Raw genomic sequence first — 24,315 nt, forward strand, 5'->3', positions numbered from 1 at the left:
ACACACATAAAATTCAAACACAAACACAATTAAAACAAATATAAAAGTGTTATATATACCAAACTACGAAACTCCTTGACTAATTATTTAAAACACACAAAAATATGAAATTAAATCATACGAAATCCATAACTAAGATGTTTTATGCAACTACAACCATACGAAATCACTGACGACCACTACGACGAACCCTTTTACTTCCTTGTTTACCACGAGTGTTAGTTTGAACTTCCTCATCAGTTGGGGTTTCATCTCCTCTAATGGTTTCCTCCACCGTGGTACGAACAACGCAACTTGAACCCTCTCCTTGTTGTCGACCCCTCTTCAATATCTTAGACCGATTTGGCTCCACCATTATTTTAGTTATAAGACCATACCACTGGCCGTAGAGGTCAGTTTGTTCCTTAGTCGACATCGACTCTCCACTATGGATTTTAGTCATCCATTTCATCAACAATTTCGTACCCTTCTTCACATGATTCCAATTTTAACCACAAGTAAATATGTTTTCAGTACTTTGCAACAACCCAAAAGTATAAAGAGAAGAAATTTTCTTACCACATTATCCCATAATTTTTTTGCTTCTTCTCCACAAATAGGCATCTCCTTCTGAACTCTCTTAGCTTCCCTCTCCTTTTCCTTCGCCTTCGCCTTATCAACACGAGCTTATTGTTGTCTGTTTATCACAATTGGATGACCAATACCTTCATACCACTCCATATAATAGTCACATGCATTTACATCTTCACCTAAAGGTACACAATCACCTAAAGGTAATTAGTTTTTATTAAGTTCATTCCAATATCATACCGTAGGAGTTGGATCGGTTTTGGGACAAAATACTTATCGGTGTTCTTTGTTCCTTGAACCATCAAATTGAAATTTTCATTACCCACGTCGGGTACCATTTGGACAGAAGAAAGTTGTCTTAGTATTCTTCGTGAATTATACATTGAGTGGCCGTTAGTATACCAAATTGGTCCATAGTAACCCGAGGCCAAAGAGAAATTCCGCACTTCGACTTCATTTACATCTATATCATCGGGTACGATGTATGGGTGAAATACCACATCGTTCACTGTCATATTATCCAATTTCTCCCTCAACGAAGTCAACTGCTCTTCTTTAGACTTCTTTTGTGCATCCAAGAACACCCACTTTCCTGCTGTGGGATTTCCATAGGAATAAGGTTTCTTCTCTTTAGCTAATTTCGAAGAAGGGAAGTGGTCGTAGATCCAAACCTATGCGAAAAAACGAAAATATTGACCACATAGATGAAAATTGAATTGGAAACACAAAATCTTATCGAATAATTTGCTAATTAATAATGTAGAAGATCACCTGAATAAAAGTTAAGTAGCCTCCAATTTGAGTTGTCTTAATCCTCGACCCTTTGTTCAGCTCTTCTTGAAGAAATGCAACCACCCCAGTGACCCAAGAGTAGTTGTTGAACTCATTGAGGTTCTACAAAAGTTGTAGATAGTGTGCATCCATCCTATTTCCAGAAGTGTCGGAAAAATAACAGTTTCTGGCTAATATAACCAATAAGCAGTGACCTGGTGCTTAAGCGTCTCCTCGTCCATCACCAACTTTCCCTTCTTTACCTTATGTTTTGTCTTTTCAAATGCTTCCTTCAACTTTACCCACTTGAATTTCTTCACCATCTTCTTCAACGCTCCATATTCATCTTTTGGATTATACTCATCGTCAGGTTCAGGGTCCTTCACGGAACGTCTAAAATCACATTGGGCCTTTCTTGCATCCCATCCTAGACACTTTAGAGCCAATGCTTCAAGAGATTTATAACACATTGAAGGTTTGTAACCTTATCGAAGATATTTACTTTCCACTGGTAGGCCGGTGATTCTCATGCAATCGTCGGGAGTAATTCCCATCTCGCCAAATGGAAGATGCATGGTATCCGTCTCCGGGTAATGGCTCTCGAGAAATGCAAATACGCCAACAACGTCAATTCCTCATGTGCGTAATTAATGGCATTCCATAACACACATTCTTTCATCTTCGCCTGAAACTCCTCACACTCAAATTTAAGATCCCATGTGAACACCTTTTGACGACGAATAAGACGAACTGCATCATTATGATCCTACAAAAAAAACACCACACTGTTAATACTTAACGAAACATATATCTTAATCTTAATAATAATAATAATATAAAGAAAAGACCCATTTTTCAATCGTCCGACAAGAATATACCAAAACAGCCTTCGGTGTTTTTTTTTTATCTACGTATTTTTTCGTAGTTTTAAGCCATATGAAGGGTGCATGCGTAAATCGTATCCAATTGGAACAAATTCTATCAATGTAAATCACGTTTTCTATCAGTGTTTTTCTTCCCCCAAATCCTTACTTCCCAAATCGACTACACAGGTTCCATAGAACGACACTGATTTTACAGAATGGTTTGGTAGAACCCCTTACCCATTCAATTGAAACATGCTCAACCCCAAATCCAACTCTTACAGCTTCAATTTTTTCAATCGACCCCAAATTCAACTCGTATGGATTTTTGAGCTCTATATTTCAGCCATTCTAACCTGAGTTGACATCGACTTCAATTTGTCATTATGGTCACCGGATAAGATTTACAGAGCCAAGGTTGCAAGGTTGAGGTAAAGAATATTAGTGACTTTAATAAATGAAATTTTGAATGATTTTTTCATAAAACATAGCCTTTAACATTTGAATGGGTTCGTATTTGATGGTTTCCATGAAACGATACTTCGATTGGACTGTCAATTTTGGCTGATTGTTGAATCTCAACTGTGTAAATACAACTTATTTTATATGAATTTTAGTTGTTTGGCAAAATACCCCAGTGAAATCTTAGTTTGGGTGTCTCATTTAGTATCTTAATTTCACTATCAAGTTCAACAACAGTTGATTCGAGCTCTCATTTTGTGCAACCCTCTGTTATTGCTCTGTACTTGATGTTTTTCCATGCCTTCCGAGAGTGTTTCTGATAGCATGCCATTAGTAGTCGTTTCTTTTAGCTATATGATTCACTGGAAACAATTAAATCCAGGAAATTCTGTTATTGTTTTCTTCATCAAGGAAAAACATGAATCTTTGTCCCTAGTTTGATTTGCTAGCCTAGATTTATAGGATAACTCCAATTTGATATTTATCTGGATTTGAAAGAAAAAAAAATTGTGAATTTATAGTTGTTTGTGTAAATTTCTAACAAGATATCACCTCTTGATCTTATTTCAGATTGGTTTTCGCATGAACCAATTATTTTTATTTTCAGATTTCCTAATTGGTTGCCGCTATTATTAACCAGGTCAAGAATACCATTTCTCTGGAAGTCAGGCATATTATTGCCTCCAGTGTCCTTATACTGCCGCACTTTCATTTACTGCCAGGTATTGGTGCCCCTTCTTCTTCTCTTATATCATTGCTGCGTTGTGTTGAAATAGTAGTCTTGGTAGTGTCCTGTGGCATTTTTCGATCAGGCCTGCTTAGTTCCACAAATTTATTGTTGCATCTCCCCGATGCAAAAATCATCAATCAACTCGAAAACACGGGTACCATGAGAAGTTAAGTAATAGATATCATTGGAAAAATAAGAATGGATGTGTTTGACTTTTATAGAACTGAAACTTATTAAAATTGTCTTCTTGAAAGTTTTGTACTTAGAAGGGTTTCGTTAACTGGATGGATTTTAAGGTGCAGTACCTTTGAATGAGATAATTGGTGAAGTTTTGTACTTAGAAGAGTATGCGTTAACTGGATGGATTTTAAGGTGCAGTACCTTTGAATGAGATAATTGGTGATTAGCGACAAATAGGACAATGAGCGTTCAGTAGCACTCTCCCTCTCCTCCCTCTCGGTTGATCCAATTGAGACCACGTTAAGGTGGGCAGTTAAGCTTCCAATAAACGTGCCGCATGAAGATAAGACTGATTTGAGTGTACAAGGTTATCACTTAACAACAAGATAAATTATTGGTACAAGGATGTTAAATGCATACCCATAAAAGTTACTGAACCTTAAAATCCATTCTTAATTTTCCAATTATTTTAGTTTGGTTTTCGCATGAACCAATTATTTTTATTTTAGGATTTCCTAATTGGTTGCCGTAATTATTAACCAGGTCGAGAATACCATTTCCCTGGAAGTCAGGCATATAATTGCCTCCAGTGTCCTTATATCGCCGCACTCACGTTTACCGCCAGGTATTAATGTACCTTCTTCTTCTCTTATATCATGGTTGTATTGTGTTGAAATAGTAGTGTTGGTAGTGTCTTGTGGCATTTTGAGTTCAAATTCTCTGTTGCTTTGGCGGTCACTTTGGGTTTCTAAGTTCGACATTTATAAAACTTTTAGTAATTTCAGAAACACGGTACTATTGAAGGATTGTGAGGTTACTACTATATTGAGTTTCTTACACAGGTACAAACAATTGACAACATCCGAAGAACGTAATCAGACAAAAGAAAAGTCATAATACAGTTCCTTCAAAACCAATTATTTTTATTTTTAGATTTCCTAATTTGTTGCTGCAATTATTAACCAGGTCAAGAATACCGTTTCTCTGGAAGTCAGGCATATGATTGCCTCCAGTGTCCTTTTTTTTTCTGAATAACATAAGCTTTATTAAAATTTCAAAAAAATGTTACACTTGAATTACAAGAGAGAATAAATTGACATGTGAAAATTGACAAGAACTCTAACTGAATCTAAATGCTCTTTCTAGCAAAATCTGAAGTAGTCCGCATCTGGCATTTCAATCCTTGGTAGATAAGGAAGTCTTCCCATTTGTAATAATCTTTCCCTTGCAGTTAAAGAAGCACCTTTTTTGGCAATGCTATCTGCTAAGAAATGTATTTCTCTGTAGAAGTGATGATACCTTATTTGTGACACCTTTCCTTGTGCCATTTTCCATCTCCCTTTTAGAAACCAAGGAACCTTCCCCTGAGCAAATTCTGCAAGGACTGTTTTTGAATATGAAACAATAATGATATTCTGCAATTTTTATTTAACTGCCAACTCCAAAGCATTCATGACATCATAAGATTCTGCTAAGTAGTTTGTAGCTACTCCTATACCACCAGTAAGAGTACCAATTACCTGACAATCTGAGTCTCTAGCAACAACACCAAAATCTGCAGAGCCTGGATTACCAAAGGATGATCCATCACAACAAAACATAACCACACCTAGCTCAGGAGGAGTCCAACAACATTTTTTGATGCTCTGAAACTTGGAATGCCTAATTCCCAAATCAAATGTATCAATGATCTGCTGATCATAATTCTGACACCATTTAGTTCCTGTGATTCTCAAACCACTTTCATGTACCAGCTTTAAAACTCTGCATTTGAATCTCTGCATATTTGGCTTTATATCTTCAAAAAAAAAATTATTCTTCTGAAACCACAGCTCCTTAAGAATGATACAAGCTGCACATATCCATACTTGTTTAACCAAAGGGCTTACATTAGTTGCTCTCTTCCACAAATCATCAAAGGAATTTGGTATTTGAAATTTAAATATAGAGCATATCCACCTCCAGATTTACGTGCTAAATTTGCACTGCCAAAGAAAGTGAAACATACTATCTTCATTTTCTTCACAAATGCAGCATCTTGAAACCATGGCATACCCATTCTTTATCATTGTTTGATCATCAGTGCACACTCCTTGAATCAATTTCCATATATTACTAGCCACAAAAGGATGAAGAAAGTTTTTCCATATATATATCTATACCAATTCACTGGCTGTTCTTTGTGTCTTAACTTATTCACTGCAACTGAAACTGAGAATTCCCCTTTCAAATCACCAGTCCAAACCTGCATATCTTCTCCTCCTACAACTTCTGGTGGTCTAAGATTGTGTATCATCATTTGAAGTTCAGTATCAAAGGACCATTTACCATCTGCCATTATATCTGAAAGCTTCAAGTTAATATTTTCAGATGTGTAATTAGTGTACCCAAATCTGTCAATGAGTGAGCTATCTCCAATCCACAAATCAAATCATACAGAAATGTTGGTTCCATCACAAATACTCTATCTGATATCATCTTTAAGAGCATTCCAGGCCCATTTTAAACCTGGCCACACTGAAGATTTTTGCCATTTTGTGCTCCACTGACCATTCTTATCTTTGTATTGTGCATGAAAAAACAAAGCCCAATCTTCAGCTGACTTATTAATATTCCACATCATCTTCATGAGAAATACTTTGTTTATAACTTCAAGTCTGGAAATACCCAAACCCCCTTCACTAAGTGGTGTACATACTCTCTTCCATGAAAAGTTATGATATTTCCTTATGTCTCCATCCCCTGATCAGAGAAAATTTCTCATAATTTTTTCACAAATTTTAATAACTGAAGTTGGCCATTTGTAAATAGCATGCTATACACAGGAATACTGCTAAGAACCGACTTAATCAGCACTAATTTCTCTTGAAAAGACAATAACTTACCCTTCCACGTAGCAAGCTTCTTTTGCATCATTTCTACCATTGGCCATAATGTGGAAGTTTTCGCTCTTCCTTGAATAAGCACTACACCCAAATACTTGTCAGGGAATACACTTCTTTCCATTTGAATCATCTCTTTAATCTGCATTTTCCTCAACTCAGAAGTACCATCAAAGACCATCTTACTTTTGGTTTTGTTTATAATTTGACCAGAACATTTTTGATAATCTTCAAGAAGTTGCATTAGACTTAAAATACTCTTTTTAGCTCCATTAATAAAGATGAAAACATCATCTACAAAGAATAAATGAGTTGGATGAATACCCTTCCTTTCCACCATTGGAAAAATTGAACCTTCATTCACCAGTTGTGTGAGTCTTCTACTCAAAGCTTCATCCATTAACACAAAAAGAATTGGAGATAAAGGATCCCCTGCCTCAATCCTCTTCCTACAGTGAAGAAACCACAAGGCCCACCATTCACCATTACTGATATTCTAGCTGACTGAAATAAAATATGCAGCCAATCACACCAATTTTTTGAGAAGCCAAATTTCTGCAAAACCAAAAATAGAAACTCCACAACTAACTGAATCATAAGCTTGAGAAATGTCAAGCTTAAGAGCAACATTGCCACATATCCTTTTCCTTGACATTTCATTCACTAATTCTGAAGCTAACATTATATGATCTTGAATACATCTACCCTTAACATAAGCCACTTGCTGAGGTGAGACCAATTTATGCATTAGATTACCAATTCTTGTAACCAGAATTTTTGTGAATATTTTGAAGCTTACATTACTCAGACCAATTGGCCTGTATTGACTTGGGTTCCTTGCACCTTCATTTTTTGCAATAAGTACTAAAAAGTTGGAGTTGAGACCTTTGGGTATAAACCTTCTTCTCCAGTAGAATTGAGTTGCTTCCACTACATCTTGATGTATGATATCCCAGCATGACCTATAGAAACAACTTGAAAATCCATCAGGACCAGGTGCACTGTCTTGGTCCATGTCAAATAATGTGGCTTTAATTTCTTCTTCATCTGGAACTTTCTCAATCATTTCCTGATCATCCCTAGTTATCACTTCTGGAATATCATTCAACATATGCTCAACTTCTTCCACCTCCTTGTACTTAAATTTCTGTTCAAAATATTTAATTAGTTCTTCTGAAATTTTCTTTTGGTCTGAAATAATATTACCATTCTGATCCTCAAGCTCACTGATGTTATTCCTTCTTTGCCTAATCTTGAGTTTTGCATGTAAAAGACCTGTATTAGCAACACCCTCTTTTATCCATTTATTTCTTGATTTTTGTTTCAGAAAAGTGTGTAACTGAGCTTCTTTAGAACTGTGCAAATTCTGAGCTGCCACCAAAGTATCTAGTGCTTCTTCATCAAAAGGGTTATTATCTGAATTTATCATAGCCTCCTGAACTTTTGCTTCTGCCTCCTTAACTTGAACATTAATATTATCAAATACATTCCAATTCCAATCCCTTAGAATCTTCTTTAATTTTTTCAGTTTATGTTGAAAGACAAAAGCTGGATCACCAAAAAAAAATTCAGACCAACAATTCTGCACTACTTCCATAAACTATGGATGTGATAACCACATTTTTTGAAATCTCATTGAAGTATTTTTAGGTTTAGGAATATTGACACAACCACCAAGTAGGGGAGTATGATCCGAAGCTACTCTTAAACCAACTTTATACTCCCAACCTTCAAATTTCTGTAACCATAACTAGTTAAACACAGCTCTGTCTAAATTACACAAAATTCTTTTGCTTCCATGTTGACAATTAGACCAAGAGTGTATAAGACCAGTTTTAGGAGCTTGCATGAGTGCACGGGTATCTAGACAATTATTAAAATCCATCATTGCACTTCTATTTGGAGCTTTACCACCAATTTTTTCATCAACTGAAATAATTGCATTAAAATCACCAATTGCCAACCATGGCAAATTTAGATTACTAATTACTTCCATCTCTGACCATAAGATTCTGCTTTGAACAACTCCCACATGAGCATGAACACCAGATACAAGAACACCACCAATATCCACTGTAACCATCTGACTTGACATAGATACTACTGAAGGAGTAGGTAAATTCTTATTCCAAAACAACCATATGTTGCCCTTTTTATTTGAAATTGAGTTATGAATCACCATACATCGCATGCCTGGTAAATTCAGCTTATTACAAAAAGAAGAACAAAATACTTTAGGTTTTGCAACCCAAACTACTGAAGGATTAAATTGATTTATTAGAGTTCTTAATTTATTTTGAGACCTGGCTCTTCTAAAATCTCTTAAATTCCAAAAGAGGACTCTCATTTCTTGGATTGGAGGCCTATAGTGCCTCCTTTTCCGTGATTCTTTCTAAAGTTGTATTTACTTGGCAATTGTGTACTAGTTTAAGTAGGAGCAGTAATTACCTGACTTACTGTAGGTTCACCTTCTCCATATTTTGCTTTTTGTGATGAAGGTTTCTGAACAATTCTAGACCAAGAAGTTACTGGGACTCTTTCAGAAGAAACTGTGCCATCTTTACCATTAACAAACTTAATCACACTTGTTTCCAAAGAATTGTTTTTCACCACTTGAAGAATTTTTGTTGGAGTGAGTATTTCTTGTGGAACTCTTTCAATACTAGCTTCTTCTTCATTTACTGCTAAATCATGCAAAGAGATGAATCTTCCTTCAGTAATAGGAATTCCATTGTTTGATTGAGGAGTTCCTACCTCTGGTATTATTAATGGTGGACAAATATCAAAAGGTTCTTGTGGCTTCATACTCTGACCTTTGTCAATTGGCTTCTCAACACTACCCATTGGATCCACTGTGGGATTTTCCTTATTAGTGTTAGTCTTGAATCTACATTCTGCTAAAGTATGACCAACAATTTTACAATGAGAGCAAAACAAAACTTTGGAAGTTTGTTAAGAACAATACCCTGTGAGAAACTACCATATTTAGTGACTATCCATAGCTTATTTGGTATTGATGGTGAAAGATCCATCTCAACCAAAACCCTTGCAGCATACCTACTTGAAAATCTGAGAGTAGCATCACCCACTTTGACCGTATTCCCAATTGCATCACATATTGTAAATAGTGTTTTCTCATCCCAATATTCCAAGCTTAATCCTGGTAAAGACACCCATATCAAGGCATGAGAGGTTCTTTGATTTTCAAGTTTAAATTAGGAATCCATTTCCTTGTTCTTAATATTTGATCATGTATATCCCATCGATAATTTGAAATATAGTTCTTATCTTTTTCATTAGACAGCTTAATCGTGGAAAAACCTTTACCCAAAGGAATTAAATGACAACTACCAGTTAATTTATATTGACTTTTTAAAATATTAATTGCATCTGCAAACTTAATTCGAAGAAAATCCAATCTACCAATCAGATAAAACTTCCATGAATCATACCTGTTGTCTTCTTGATCATCAATCAAAGAAATCGAAGGACATTTTTCTGATGTTTTTATAATGTTAACAACCCTCGAACCACTTGTTGAATGATTGTCTACCATATTATCAACGATTTCTTTTAGTGAAGCTCCATTAGTAATTGTTGACTTTGAAGATCTAAATTCCCACACCAGATTCACCTGAAACTAAAAAGGAATTAATGAAGAAAGATGAAGATCGAGAAAAATTTTGAACTGAGTCTGTCGCCGATTCGCAGAGCTCGGCTCAGTCCAATTTTCCAACTCCATCTCCAGTGTCCTTATATCGCCTCACTTTCATTTACTGCCAGGTATTGGTGCCCCTTCTTCTTCTCTTATATCATTGCTGTGTTGTGTTGAAATAGTAGTCTTGGTAGTGTCCTGTGGCATTTTTCGGTCAGGCCTGCTTAGTTCCACAAATTTATTGTTGCATCTCCCCAATGCAAAGATCATCAATCAAGTCGAAAACACGGGTACCATGATGTGGCCTGGAACACAATCATCCCAAACATGAGAAGTTAAGTAATAGATATCATTGGAAAAATAAGAATGGATATGTTTGAATTTTATATAACTGAAACTTATTAAAATCGTTTTATTGTAAGTTTTGTACTTAAAAGAGTATGGGTTAACTGGATGGATTTTAAGGTGCAGTACCTTTGAATGAGATAATTGGTGATTAGCGACAAATAGGACAATGAGCGTTCAGTAGCACTCTCCCTCTCCTCCCTCTCGGTTGAGCCAATTGAGACCACGTTAAGGTGGGCAGTTAAACTTCCAATAAACATGTCGCATGAAGATAAGACTAATTTGAGTGTACAAGGTTATCACTTAACAACAAGATAAATTAATGGTACAAGGATGTTAAATGCATACCCATAAAAAGTTACTGAACCTTAAAATCCATTCTTATTTTTCCAATTATTTTAATTTGGTTTTCGCATGAACCAATTATTTTATTTTAGGATTTCCTAATTGGTTGCCGTAATTATTAACCAGGTCAAGAATACCATTTTCCTAGAAGTCAGGCATATAATTGCCTCCAGTGTCCTTATATCGCCGCACTCCCATTTACCGCCAGGTATTAATGTCCCTTCTGATGTCCCTTCTTCTTCTCTTATATCATGGATGTATTGTGTTGAAATAGTAATGTTGGTACTATCCTGTGGCATTTTGAGTTCAAATTCTCTGTTGCTTTGGCGGCCACTCCGGGTTGCTAAGTTCGACATTTATAAAACTTTTGGTAATTTCAGAAACACGGTACTATTAAAGGATTGTGAGGTTACTACTATAATGAGTTTCTTATACAGGTACAAACAATTGACAACATCCGAAGAACGTAGTTATACAAAAGCAAAGTCATAATACAGTTCCTTCAATGGGATCCGACAACTCCCCGAGGAAGAGATCCCGCCTGAATCCGGCAAATATTCATGCTTCAGTGGAGCTCAACCCGGCCTCTAGCTCCACTAAAGCATACGAATAAAATACACATTCTTGATGTAAAAGGATATTTATGATTGAAAAATTATTAAATGAAAATTTCGAGTTTAGTTGTAATTTTCTTTTTTCTAAGTAGCATTAAATGAATTTTCACCACTTATGGTTGATCGGTGACTTAGACCATTGAAAATTTGTTGACTTTGACCATTGATCAGTGTTGATTTTGACCGGTGATTACTACACAAAAATAACAAATTATTAAAAGAACGGAACGACAGGCGAATCGCGAGTGCGTGTTATACTAGTCAAAAAAAAAACTTGTTTTGTTTGTTAACAATACCTTTGTCGCATAGATCTTCGCATCCCGTGAATGTTTGTTACCAAACAATGTTTCTCGTCCATCATTTGGAGTACCATAAGTTGGGATCTTTGGTGACAAACACAAATCATCAGGAGGAATGTGTAAATATCTAGGATAAGGTGATTTCGGCTTCTTTTTCTCTTTAACAGGAACAATTTCTCGAATTTCTTGTTCTTCAGCCTCTTCCTCTTTTTCAGAGTCATCCTCTTCCTCTTGTCCTTCTCTTCTTTGGACTCTTTATCTCTTTCTTCTTCCGACTCTTTCTCTTCTTCTCCTTCCTCTTGTCCTGGTTCTTCTTCCTCTACATCTTTAACCTTTTTTCCTTGTTCTTCATCCTCTTGATTTCCTTGCTCTTCTTCATCATCTTTTTCTTCTTCAACAGTATGATCAATTGTATTATGTATCACCTCTTCATTGACATCTTGGATTACATTACGAACATTCTCTTGGTTGACTTCCGGTAACAACCCCCTCCATGTTTAGCATTTTTGGTACCACGGTTTCGAAAATCTAAATGTATTCTACCACGAGGGGTGGGAGTTTTCAAATTCTTATCTAGGTGTGGATTAAATCCTTTTCCTTTGTTCCTAATGAATGAAAACCAAAGTATTAGCTAAACAAAATAAAATATTGTGTTATCAAATAAAATAGAACTAAAGAATGAAGTTAACACAACACTTAGAGTCAACAGACAAAAGTTCGTTTACCTGGTATAAATTGCGAGCTAACCGAACCATATATTTAGTTGTTATCAGACTAAAGTTCGGTTACCAGATACAAATTGCGAGGTAACCGAACAACATATTACCAAAGTTCGGTAACCAAAAGAATTTATCGACAAAACCGAACTTAGCTTTTCCTTAGAAACAATGAGTTCTGTTACGAAAGTTTTTTTTTTTGCGAGCTTACCGAACTATGTAGTTAGGTTACCAGACATTATCCTACTTCACCGAAGTGTTCTTATTTTTAGAAGTTCTGTTACCAAATCTAGGGTTTGACCAAAATTCTCCTAGCTGAAATATTTATTGTAACTACTCTCTTCAATGAGTTTTAATGATTTTTGATCGATTTCTTTAACAAAATAAAAACAAATTAAAAGGAATGGGTATTAAAGAAATTACCAGTGGATTTGCATTTTACTCGAAACAGACTTCTTTTTTCATCAATTTGAAATTGATTTGGGAGATTCGCTATATGTGCGAGTCCCTGACTCAATCCTGGAATTCTTGGAGTCTGCTTGGAACGCATTGTTTATAAACGATTGATTAATCGACGATGAAGATTTTTCCAATCGACGATTAACGACGATGTCTACGAGGAAGAAGAAAAAAAGAAGAACATGAAAAGAAGATAAATGGTTTTATTTTTGAAACGAAATTAATCAGTTGGGTTATTTAGGTTTTTATATAGTAGATTAGATTAGTGGGTAGTGTTTAGATTAATGAGTTATTAGGATTAGTTATAATCTTAATTAGGGTGAGGAAATATTCGTCCTCTCTAATCTTTAGGACACCCCTTAAAAATGTAGGATAGATGTTCTTATCACTTAATAGTCCCCCCAAAATGGAGTACTGCCCAAAAACTGGTTCAAAAAAAAGGCCCCCAAGAAATTTAATGTTTAGCCCATAGTGATGTTTTAGCCCTAGACTCTCAATCCCGCTTCCGTAGCTGGGCTCTTATTGTATTCTTGCAGGCTCTCTGCTTGATGGTCTTTTGAGATATGTTGTACTGGGGCGCGGTGCCGACGAAGAACAATCATTTTATACTATTTTTCTGTTACAAACGATGAAAAATTGAAAGAAAATATGAAGAAGATGTGTTTCCGTTCATGGGTCAAGGGTCCGTTTGCCAATTTTAACTCCTGTTTAAATGCTTGTAAGTGTTTTGTTATTGAAAACAGAAATATATTGCAAAAAGTCACTGATAATCCGCGGATTCAGTCTCATTTGAGACTAACTCATGATGACCGAATCTTTTGGATTAACATGGACAATAGGAGGTACAGAGTTGTTATTATTGAAATGCTTGTAAGTTGTAACTCTAATAAGGTAGACTTTGTATGTGATTGAATAGCTACACTATTGTAGCTTCTTCTTTTTTTCATATAAATATCAATATTATGTACATGTACATCATCTTGAATCAAGAGCGGATGGTATCTATTACTTCTTTCCTTCTTCTAGTCGCAACAAAAAATTGGATAAAAACTAACATAAAAATCTATACACATATTCCTGCCTACAATGAGCTTGATCTGAACAACCCCTAGCTTTTGAATACGTCTTGGGACATAAGCTGGGTTTTGCTTTCAGCAATTCCGAGATCATTCGATAGTTTTGTGCACATCTGCATCACCATCATCGTGGTTGTTAATATTAATGATATAACGTTCTAATAATTTTACCAACTCCAAATTCTGAGAATTTAAGCACTACTAACAAAGTAACAATGTCAATACCTGTCTGTATAATGACGAATCTCCATGCGATTTACTTAATTCTACGACATGAAGAGATGGACTGATCTCAAACATCTGTAAAGACAAAATTAGAATCTCAAAATATCTTTCCTGTAAAAAAAAAATCAGATGACAGATAACTACGTACCTCTGCTGCCACGGAAAGGCTAGTATGGTTCTTCTGGCCTTTATGTTCTTGCGACACTTTTAACTGCATAACGATATTTCACTAGCAAATTATTTCATTATTCACTGAAATATTTTGTAATGTTCAAAACATGCAAGTTATGATGAAGTTACCTTTCCATTTCTTTTTTGTACTTGAAATCCCATTTTCGTTACAATATCCTCGATTTTTTCTAGTAGATCTTTGGAGCCATAATTGGAAGTGAACCTAATCTTCCTCTCTGAAGCATCCTGTAATTCATATGAAAATGCATGTCAATTTTGCTTCTTAGTACCACTCAGACGTGCTCATGCACAGTCCACAAGATAGAAAAGGCAAATGTCCTACCTCTTTCTCAAAAAAGCCCGAAAGATCCAAGCATGAAGACATTCCAATTAACTGAAAGGCATTGATTTGGGTTGGTGAACCTGGCTGTTTATCCTTGTCCATTTGCTTCAATTGGAAGGGAAACCAATCAGTTTGACATAATATAATAAGAAAAGAAGTCTACAGAAGATGCACTCAAGAAAAGATACTAGACTATGCGATGGACAAATCCGTACCGCTACTTTTATTGAGAAGGCCTCAGCATCGACGTTAATATTTTCTTCTTCGTCCAAGGGAATAGCAGGAATGTGATCTTGGATAAACCATTCATGTTCTTTGATTTCAGCAATTGTTATTCGGGTAACTGGATTAGGATCAAGAATTCTTCTTAATAAGCTTTTTGCTCCATCTGAAAGCCATTTGGGCATTTGAGTTTCCCCTTTAAATATCTGAACCATTAACAAGATAGATATGGAAGTTAGCTGATTTCAGTTAACAAAATAGCACATACTGAGTGAGAGCTATCATTGTACAGAATATAATTCAATACCTTCTGATATAGAACTGCTAGATTTCGATCGTCAAAAGGTAGATACCCACAAAGAGTAACATATAAAATGACACCACATGACCACACATCAGATGTTGCACCGTCATATCCTCTATTAGCAAGAATCTGAAATATATGTTTACAAATTGAGAAAAGAATCCTAGCAAAGTAATCAAGCATTGCATAGAGAAATACAAGTAGCTCAAAGTTTTCATGTTGTTACCTCTGGAGCAACATAGTTGGGACTTCCACACGTTGTATGCAATAGTCCATCTTCCTGAAAATGGAGGTAACAGTAAACAATGTCAAACACGTATAAAATGTTATATAAACAAAATACAATTGTTAACCAGTGTGTTCGAATAAGGGTTGAGCAGGGTTTTATTATGTACCCGAAAATGTTTAGGCAAAGCACTTAGACCAAAATCTGTTATCTTTACGTTTCCTTTTACATCAACAAGAACATTCTCCAACTGTAAACGAAAACAAGAAGTCTAAGTGAGTATGTACATCTTTACTTCAAATGGGAATAAGATATATTACTTCAGAGGGTAAATTGAAAATCTGAATGTAGGTAAAACAAATTACCTTAAGATCTCTATGGTAAACACCTTTACTATGACAGTAACTCACACCATCAATCAACTGTTGGAAGAGCTGTCGACCAACAGCTTCCGAAACCCTCCCTTTTGTTGCCTATACGGGAAAAAAAATATTTACAAGCTTATTAGTAACACTTCAAAAGGTAGAAATGATTTCTTACTGAAGGGTTAATCAGTAAAATTTATTTACCACTAAAACTAGGGTGACAGAAATTACTTACAATTCTGTCAAACAATTCACCTCCTCCCACATATTCAAGTACCATGTATATCTTTGTCTTACTTGCTAAGACCTGCAGTTTACCAATTGATTAGATATTACTACTTCTAATTACCATTAGAGAAAAAAAATTGATTTCTCAACAATCAAAATCTAGATATGGGCATTCAATTGAAACAATAAAAACTTAAAAAACGAGGCAAAAATCTAAAGATCATTCATTTGGCGGGACACTGATAAAACCCAAAATGGACCAGGGCAAACCAGAGGTGCTGCTCCGTATGCCACAAATTGTTTTATACTTGAATGGGGCTAGCTAGTAGATAGGAAATTGAATATGCAAGGTCCCCCATAGTCCCATACATGAAGATAGTTGTAGTTTGTAAGTGTAACCATCCATGAGGAAAACTGCCGCTACTAGACATTAAAAGTAGGACCAATAAATAACAAACACAAACTTTACAATTATTGAGTTAAAATTGAATACACAAACTCCATACTCCAATCATCTTGGTGACTGATTTGATAGGATATGTCCAAAAGAGAGACAAACTCCATTTAATATGGCCATACCTTCTCAACAGTGCTAAATAGGCTCTTGTGTGCAAGTAAAGAGGCCAAATGGCTCATAGTGTCAAATCAAATGGAACCCTAACCTTATCTATGATTGTTGCTTCACCGTTTTGAATGGTTATTATAAATTTGGTGAAGAAAACAAGAGCCAAAACAAAACAGTATATCTAGTGGGTGATATGAAACTGAATTTTCATCCAGTTATAGGTATGAAGTGGGTATAAAATATAGCCTCTTGTTCCACAGAAGGTGGACAAAATATTTATTTTATTTACCTTTTCATAAAAAAAATATTAGTCTAAAGGATTTTAGAATCTGGTCTTTTTTCAAGGAAAATATTCAGTTAGAAATAAAATATTGAGATTGAGTGGTTTATGGGCAAGTGGCAATAAGCCTTGTCATCATTAAAGAGTGAAGCTAGTTGGACAACAACATTGACCGTTCTTGTAATCTTATCCAGCTGACGAAGCAAGCTGGCTTAACCTAAAAGTACCTTAAACCCAAGTCGTTCCAAGCTTAGTAACCTTGCAAAATCAATCTACTTGGAAACTAGCACCGCTCAACTCGGTTAATGAAATTTTATTAGACTCCCACAATCAAGACTCCAACTGATGTCACGTCACTACAGTGGTACTAATGACCGCCGATATCATTACAATACTGTAATAAAATCATTAGATATCGGTGACCAGAGTTTGAAACTCGCTAGCTTAACACCAAATTCTTTACTGATTAAAAAAGCAAAAACACCATGGTTAATTACAAGTTCCAACCTATCAACCCTTTTAATTTAGCTCATAGCCAGGTACACAAACCTCGTCATTAAACACTAGCACCACCTAAGCAAAATGCCACTTGGGAAAAAAGCTCAAATAATTTTCTGATAAAGTACTCTAAAAATAGTGTTAATTTTACAGCATGGATGATGCTAATGGTACTTTTACATGATTCATATTATACGTGAAGGAGTCAGAATTAAACAACACTGCCTGGAAAATCTAATCTTATACAGCCCCCATTGTTGATAATTTCAGGACTAAATTTAGAAACTTCAGTTAGATTCAGGGAATTTTGCTGCGAAAATTTCCCAAAATGAAACCGAAAATAATATTGCGAGTTGGCGAGAAAATCAACGGACGTGATTAACAAAAATTTTGCAGATGAAGAAAAGAATCTGAACTTACTTCATGTAATCTGACAACATTTGGATGCTTCAACAGTTTCAGTGTTCCAATCTCATTCTTAATCTGAACAAACGAAAAATCAAACCATCAATAATAGACATACAGGGATAATCTTGATCTTTTTGAAACAAACCCAGAAATGATTTTTGATACCTGATCGTTAACTTTGAGGTTAATGATTTTCTTCTTCTCCAAAATCTTGACTGCAAAAATCTGTCCAGATTCAAGATTCTGAGCGTATTTAACTTTTGCAAAATTCCCTTCACCAAGTGTTTTACCAAGCTCGTATTTTCCTAGTCGCATTCCCAATTTCTCCACTTCTTTCACCATCAAAATACTCTCTTCTTCCTCTGTTTTCTTTCTCTCTGTCTCTTTAAAAATATGAAAACTGTATTAATTATCCTCTGTTTTTTTCTTCTTTATCCGTTTCCCTCAAAATTTCTATCTCTCTACTGTATGTTTTTAGCAATTCTCACAAAATCTATATTTATATCTCAAATCTATCTATGTTTGTAACTCAATCTGTTTTGTGAAACCGACGAAACTGCTTTGTGTTTATGAAGAAATTATGCTGATTATGATCTTCTACTTCTAGTTCTACTCCTTCTCTTGTATCCCACCCTCTCTCCCTTTTATACGATGTCCTTGAAAGTATATGGAGTCACCACCCTACAAGAAACTTGGACTATTTTTTTATTTTAACCCAACAAATACGTGTAATTGGTAAGAGTTGGAATGGAAAACCCACATGGAAATCGATTCCTGTTTAGTATATTTTAAACCGTACGCGTAAAACCGAGAATCCTAAGATGTATCGTAGTTAGACTCTTACGTTAGGCGTTCCTAGCCCTGTTTGTATTCGACGTACGTTTTTAGTTGGTAATTTGTGGAACTTTAACCAAGTCAAATCTCGTGTATAACGAATGCACATGGCCAACTACTCCGCAATTTGCAGATGAAAATAATGAAATATTGGCAGTCCGTCTAGGGATCGAGATGTGTCAACAAATAACACTCTTTCGGGGATTGATAAGCTATCGATTTTATTTTATTAATCAAGAAAATGAATATTGGTCTATCAATTTTTCTCGAGAAATTTTTGGCAAGACTCTTTCAACCAAATCGATAAGCTATCGATTTGATTAATGTGCAAGGAAATCCAAGTCAATTGGATACAAAACAAAAGTATTGAGTTACACCCAATACGCCACATTAACATTGTATAAGGCCAGCCAGAGGCCTCATCATTGCAAAGAAATTCCAAATGTAATACTTAAATTATTTATAACAATTCCAATTAAAATTTTCGAAGAAAAATAAGTGAGGAAAAGGGAGAGCAGGGAAATTGTGTACTACTCCCTCCGTCCTAGTTTACTTGTCAAAATAGGATTTTGTAAAAACTTGAAACAAATTCAAATTATTTCCAGATACACCAACAATCTTTCAAATCACTTGTTTAATATACGAAAAATGGGTCAATTGTCCAAATATTTTTAAATCACGGTTCAAATGGACGAGTAAAAAATAGTTTGGGTGAAATGGCCAAAAAAATAAATAGTAAGGATGAAACCAGTTTCATCCTAGCTTAAATTTAAAAAATAGCAAGGATGAAACTGGATACATCCTGTGTAAATTAAAAATATTTGAAAATGGGCAAGATGAAACTGGTTACATCATGTCTATTTTTACATTTTTGTCCATTTAAACAGTATCAAAATCTAACTGTCCATTTCACCCAGAAATTGTTGATTTTGGTATTTTTAACCAATTTGGTGTTTAATATACAAGTTTTTGTATCCTAGTTTTTATTTCTTTCTTGATAATTAGATAGTTTTAGTGGGAAATATAGTAATTTTTTGGTACATTTTTGTTAAAAAAAGTACATTTTTGACAAATAAACTAGGACGGAAGAAGTATTATACAAATAAAATTGCTAATCAAAAAAATAAATGTAGCGAAAAAATAAATTCAGCTAAGCCATATCCATAGCATAAAAATATTCTAAAAAGTGGGATATTCCCAAGATATGGGGAAGATTAAGCTTAAATATAAACACAAAAAATAAGCAATATTAAATATTTATATCCCACCACAATTGTAGGGTTATTTTCTAATATTGAAGCGTCAACTACAATATATTTTTTGATTTCGAGAAGATTGAAAAAATCAGATAAGATCGAAAGCATCACACGCAATGTGGGTTATCCCACAAATGAACACTTTAAAATATCACAAATTACGACATTTCTATAGCGTAAACCAATAATTTAGTGTTTCATTGAAAAATGCAAATTTGCACACGAAGAAAAGTATGTCTACACTACAGCAAGGGAGGAGACGAACTTTTGGTCCATAGGATAGAAGCATTCATATCATATCATATCCGTTGATTTAGTTTAAGATGGTAAAGCCTTTATATCGGATGGAACTGGTGAAAAAACATTTGTTAATTGTTTTACTGCAATTCCGTTAATATCCCTAATATTTGTATTTTTTGTATAAAAACCACGGTTCGTTCATTTGAAATCTCATAGTACCGGTGCGAGACCAGCAAACCCGTATACAGCTAAAAGTTAGACCCGTTTCTGTTACAAAGCAAGCTCAAAATGAGCTCAAGTCGGAGATGTATCTACACAGTCATTGCCTTACTTTGTGTGGGGGAGATTTTGTTACTAAGTGGTCCATAACAAGCAGTACAGTGGTAAAATTTTGGGACGACGGCACTAGCCACCAGTGATGTGAGTTTCAAGTTCATCGATAAAATCAAAGAACATTTTCGAAACCATAAAAAGACCGGGAAAAGCAGAATTTGGCGCAAGATGAACGGCGGATTTGTTAAAGACTGTTATATTAATGAGGTGGAAAATGACTGTTCAGAATAGTGGTTACGACGTTCTCTTGAATGGTGGATGTTGTCTGAGACCCAATCACGTGGAGGATGGTTACTTAAGTTGGGGGTCATAGACGGTGATAAGTGGGGTCTACAAATCTCACCATCCAGCAAATACCAACTAGCAGTCTATAAACTCTCTATCGGCATACGCCGCATAACCAATCACATGGTGACTATACAAAATATCTAACCGTTCTTCTTTTTTCTGTTATTGTTAACCGACCTCTCTTTTCTAATATAACAGAATTGCTACAATAATGTAGGAAGATATACCGCAATTATACAAGGGCATAATATTTCATTGAAGTATTCAGCTGGATTCATCATCAAACATATAAATCGATGGAGAATTTAGTTGCAGCCAGGAAAAGCATGAACATCACATTTAACTGCGTAAGGATGTCCAACCTCTGGTTAAAAACTTATAACATCAACTACGAGCAATTTAGTGCATGTAAGTCTTTAAAATGGTTTTCAAACATAGCAGGCGTTTATCCTAATCTTTCTGTGAATAACATAATCCATCCATTAGGAATTATGACTGCTTCAACCGGTGAAGCTAGGGCTATACTACTGGCATTTAGAGCTGCCATGAAAAGGCAATGGCCAGAAATTATTTTCGAGACAAACACAGAAAATTTATTTCGCTTCGTTGGCTTTTCTATTGTACCGTATTGGTACATATCAGAAATAGTCGATGAAATAAAAAAGAGAATACGCCAAATACCACACTGTGATATCCAACATAACTATAGAGAATGAAACCAGACGGCATATGGCCTAGCCAATCACGCAACAAATATAAGTCAAATTGGAAATCTACCGATAAAAATATGGAACCAGGCAATCCCAAATTTTCTCAATCAAATTGTTCTAAACAATCATATGGGTACCGTATACCCTCATGTAATCGTTATCTAATTCTTTAATGAATGCATGCTTAAAAAGAAAAAAGTTTCAAACTCGTCAAATGTTTGTCCCTTTTTCTTTTTTACGGGAGGGAAACAAGGTGAAACGGAAGCGGTACCATGTTCGGCAAGAACCTTAGATACTAAAGAATCAATTGAGTGAATGTAGGTGACAATACCACGGAAAACCGAACCGAAAAATCGGACCATAAACTTACCAATTCTAGAATTCTTATTGGTCGGTATTTTATTATTACCTTTTTGTTCATTTAGCTGTGACCTCGAGAAAGATATGATTGTTTAATTTAATCGTTAAGCACGACTAATTGACCGAGTATGAGCGTTTTGTCAAATCGTTTAGCATAAACTTTATTAAAAAATGAAATTATAATATTTATTAGTTAACAATAGTAAACTATTTTAGAATGAAATCCTGAGGTACCTCCCGGAAGAGACAACAAACATAGAACTCACGGTGGGTAAAGATCACCTCTATGTTAATCTCTGTGGTGGGATTTCGGAGCTGTATTTTCTCAATAATCTAGACTCAGTTATTAGGTAAATATCCCTCAAATTAGTAGACATCAAAATGTTATCACCTTCGGCTCATAAAAATTGATCATTTCTCAGCTTGCACAAAAAAAATATCGTTTTTAAGTCAAAAATAAAACAACAATTTTTTTATATTTCGATAATTTATATATAATAATTATTGGAACAGTATGGGAATAATAGGACACTCAATTCATTTCAAAATGAAGTAGTAGAAGAGTAATAAGGGAGTAAAGTAGTGACAATCTTCACTAAACCAGAGAGCATCTACCGCTTTATGAAGAAAAAGCAATAAAATAACATTCTTTGCTGAGAGCATTATTTATCCCAAATAACTGACTGAGGTTCTATCTAGGCTTTACAAAATCCTTAATATCAAAGATGATATCATCCCAATCGTTGGATAGTAAAAACTTTCGAGTTCTACTTCAAATCCCCGAATTAAACATAGGATTTTGGAGTAGTAACTTTTAGTTCCTCTTATAAGGGTCATTCCTATATATTGGACGAGCAAGTCTTAGGTTTTCCCATTTTACTTCCACTATGGGATGAACAAATTTGAAAAACGAATAGACAAACGGGAAAATTTATTATTTGACCACAACGTAACGAAGAGCCATGCGCTTCACGTTACGTAGAAGGTATGAACGTTGGCTGAGTGGTTTATCTTCAATCGGGGGCATCTAACCTTCAGATGCGCGGCCAACATTCCGCCACTCAATGGATAGATCCAATGAATATCTTTGAATTTATTATAAGTTTTTGAAAGATATCTCGACCCTTGTTAGTTCGTCGAGTCTAGTATACTCGAGAAAAAGATTTTGTCTCTTGCAAAAATTATGTGTTATAAATATAGTTTGTTGAGCACAAACACCAAGTGTAAATTTCTGGAAGAGTATTTGTTGATGGTGGTTTTTAGTATAGGGCGAAAACTGTAAAAGCCTATCTACCTGACCCGACATCAGATGTAGTAGACATTGATATGTCTATATTCCGCAGAGAATTTGGAGAATATATCAAAATCTAATGAGTGCCTATGTCTCTCTTCATATATATTGAAACTCAAGAATTGTTCACTAGTACAGAGCCTAATGAGTATATAAGCTCCTAGCTGCATTACTCACTAATGTCGGAGCCTGCTAAGTATTTTTCCTAGCTATGTTCCCCGGCTGAACCCTTAATATTGATATGGCATGAAAATTTGTGTTCACTCGCAGCAGAGTAGCACGAATTTCCAAGTATCAAGGTTAAGGTCCTTGCATAAAAGTACTCAAATCGGAAAGCATACTGCTCTCTGGAAATAAACTTGAAGAACTTTGTGTCAACACATAGAATTCAATTAATTTTGTGATAATTCACAAGATTCATATATTACCCTGACTAATTTGCAAAAATTAGGATTTTGCGCCCTGCGCAGTATACTAGACCCCTCCGGTCGAAATTAAGCTTAGGCGAACTAGGCAATTAATCCGCCATGGATTATTAGGTGCACAATCCTACCCAAAATCAGAAAACAAGGAATAAAAGGAGTCGCGGAATAGGAGCAGCAACAAAGGGAGGTGTGTCCATGTCATAGGCCAACCGGCGCCACTTGCAAGTGGCCACACCCCATGTTGCCCGACCGGCCCATGTTTCCCGTTGACCAATCAGGTCGCCTTAAACCCGCACACGCACATAAGTTGTGGTTGGGCCCATACTTGTCGGCCCTATTTCCCATCGACCAATCAGGTCGCTTTAAATTCGCCACGCGCGCTGGAAGTGTGGCCACGCCCATGCTTGGCCGACCTCTTCTATATTAACCAATCAGGTTGCTCTAAACTTTCCGCAATGTTGAAAGAGGAAAATTGCGCCAGATGATCACAAAGCCAATTGGCTTTCCAAAACCGCGTCAACATGCCAAACGTGCTATGTTGCGCCAATGAGCTGAACGGCATGCCAACATGCCACTCCGCCACGCCAAACGTGCCACTTTGTGGCAGCATGCCAAAAAGGCCAACTTGCCGTAAATAGCGCGCTTACGGGCTAACGTACCTCATGTTCGTGGACAACGTCATGACGTGCTTAAATTAGGGTTTTCTAGTCAGAAACACGACTTTGTTTTAGGCGCATTAACCAAAACCCTAATTTTCAGTTGTGGCCCAAATTACA

At 35.6% G+C, this 24,315-nt stretch overlaps 1 protein-coding gene and 1 long non-coding RNA gene across 4 annotated transcripts; one reads left to right on the plus strand and one right to left on the minus strand.

Moving 5' to 3' along the window:
• Positions 1-2,318: 2,318 nt before the first annotated feature.
• On the plus strand, positions 2,319-11,584 carry LOC113347036. Of its 3 annotated transcripts, none has more exons than XR_003358709.1 (6): positions 2,319-2,635; positions 3,307-3,388; positions 4,120-4,201; positions 10,068-10,241; positions 10,930-11,011; positions 11,241-11,584. It is a non-coding gene; the product is annotated as an uncharacterized LOC113347036 (long non-coding RNA). The 3 variants fall into 3 exon arrangements; XR_003358707.1 differs by having other exon boundaries at positions 10,087-10,241; XR_003358708.1 differs by lacking the exon at positions 10,068-10,241.
• Positions 11,585-13,796: 2,212 nt separating this feature from the next.
• Positions 13,797-18,434, minus strand: LOC113347037 (CBL-interacting serine/threonine-protein kinase 1-like). Its single transcript, XM_026590611.1, has 13 exons — positions 17,968-18,434; positions 17,815-17,877; positions 16,059-16,130; positions 15,824-15,931; positions 15,628-15,708; positions 15,459-15,512; positions 15,236-15,361; positions 14,922-15,134; positions 14,707-14,811; positions 14,493-14,609; positions 14,341-14,403; positions 14,193-14,267; positions 13,797-14,080 (listed from the first exon to the last, which is right to left on the minus strand). Exons 1-13 carry the CDS (start codon positions 18,142-18,144, stop codon positions 14,000-14,002), a joined length of 1,335 nt encoding a protein of 444 aa, XP_026446396.1. The 5' UTR covers positions 18,145-18,434; the 3' UTR covers positions 13,797-13,999.
• Between the last annotated feature and the right edge of the window lie 5,881 nt (positions 18,435-24,315).

This window comes from Papaver somniferum, chromosome 2, assembly GCF_003573695.1.
Source record: "Papaver somniferum cultivar HN1 chromosome 2, ASM357369v1, whole genome shotgun sequence".
Classification (NCBI taxonomy): domain Eukaryota; kingdom Viridiplantae; phylum Streptophyta; class Magnoliopsida; order Ranunculales; family Papaveraceae; genus Papaver; species Papaver somniferum.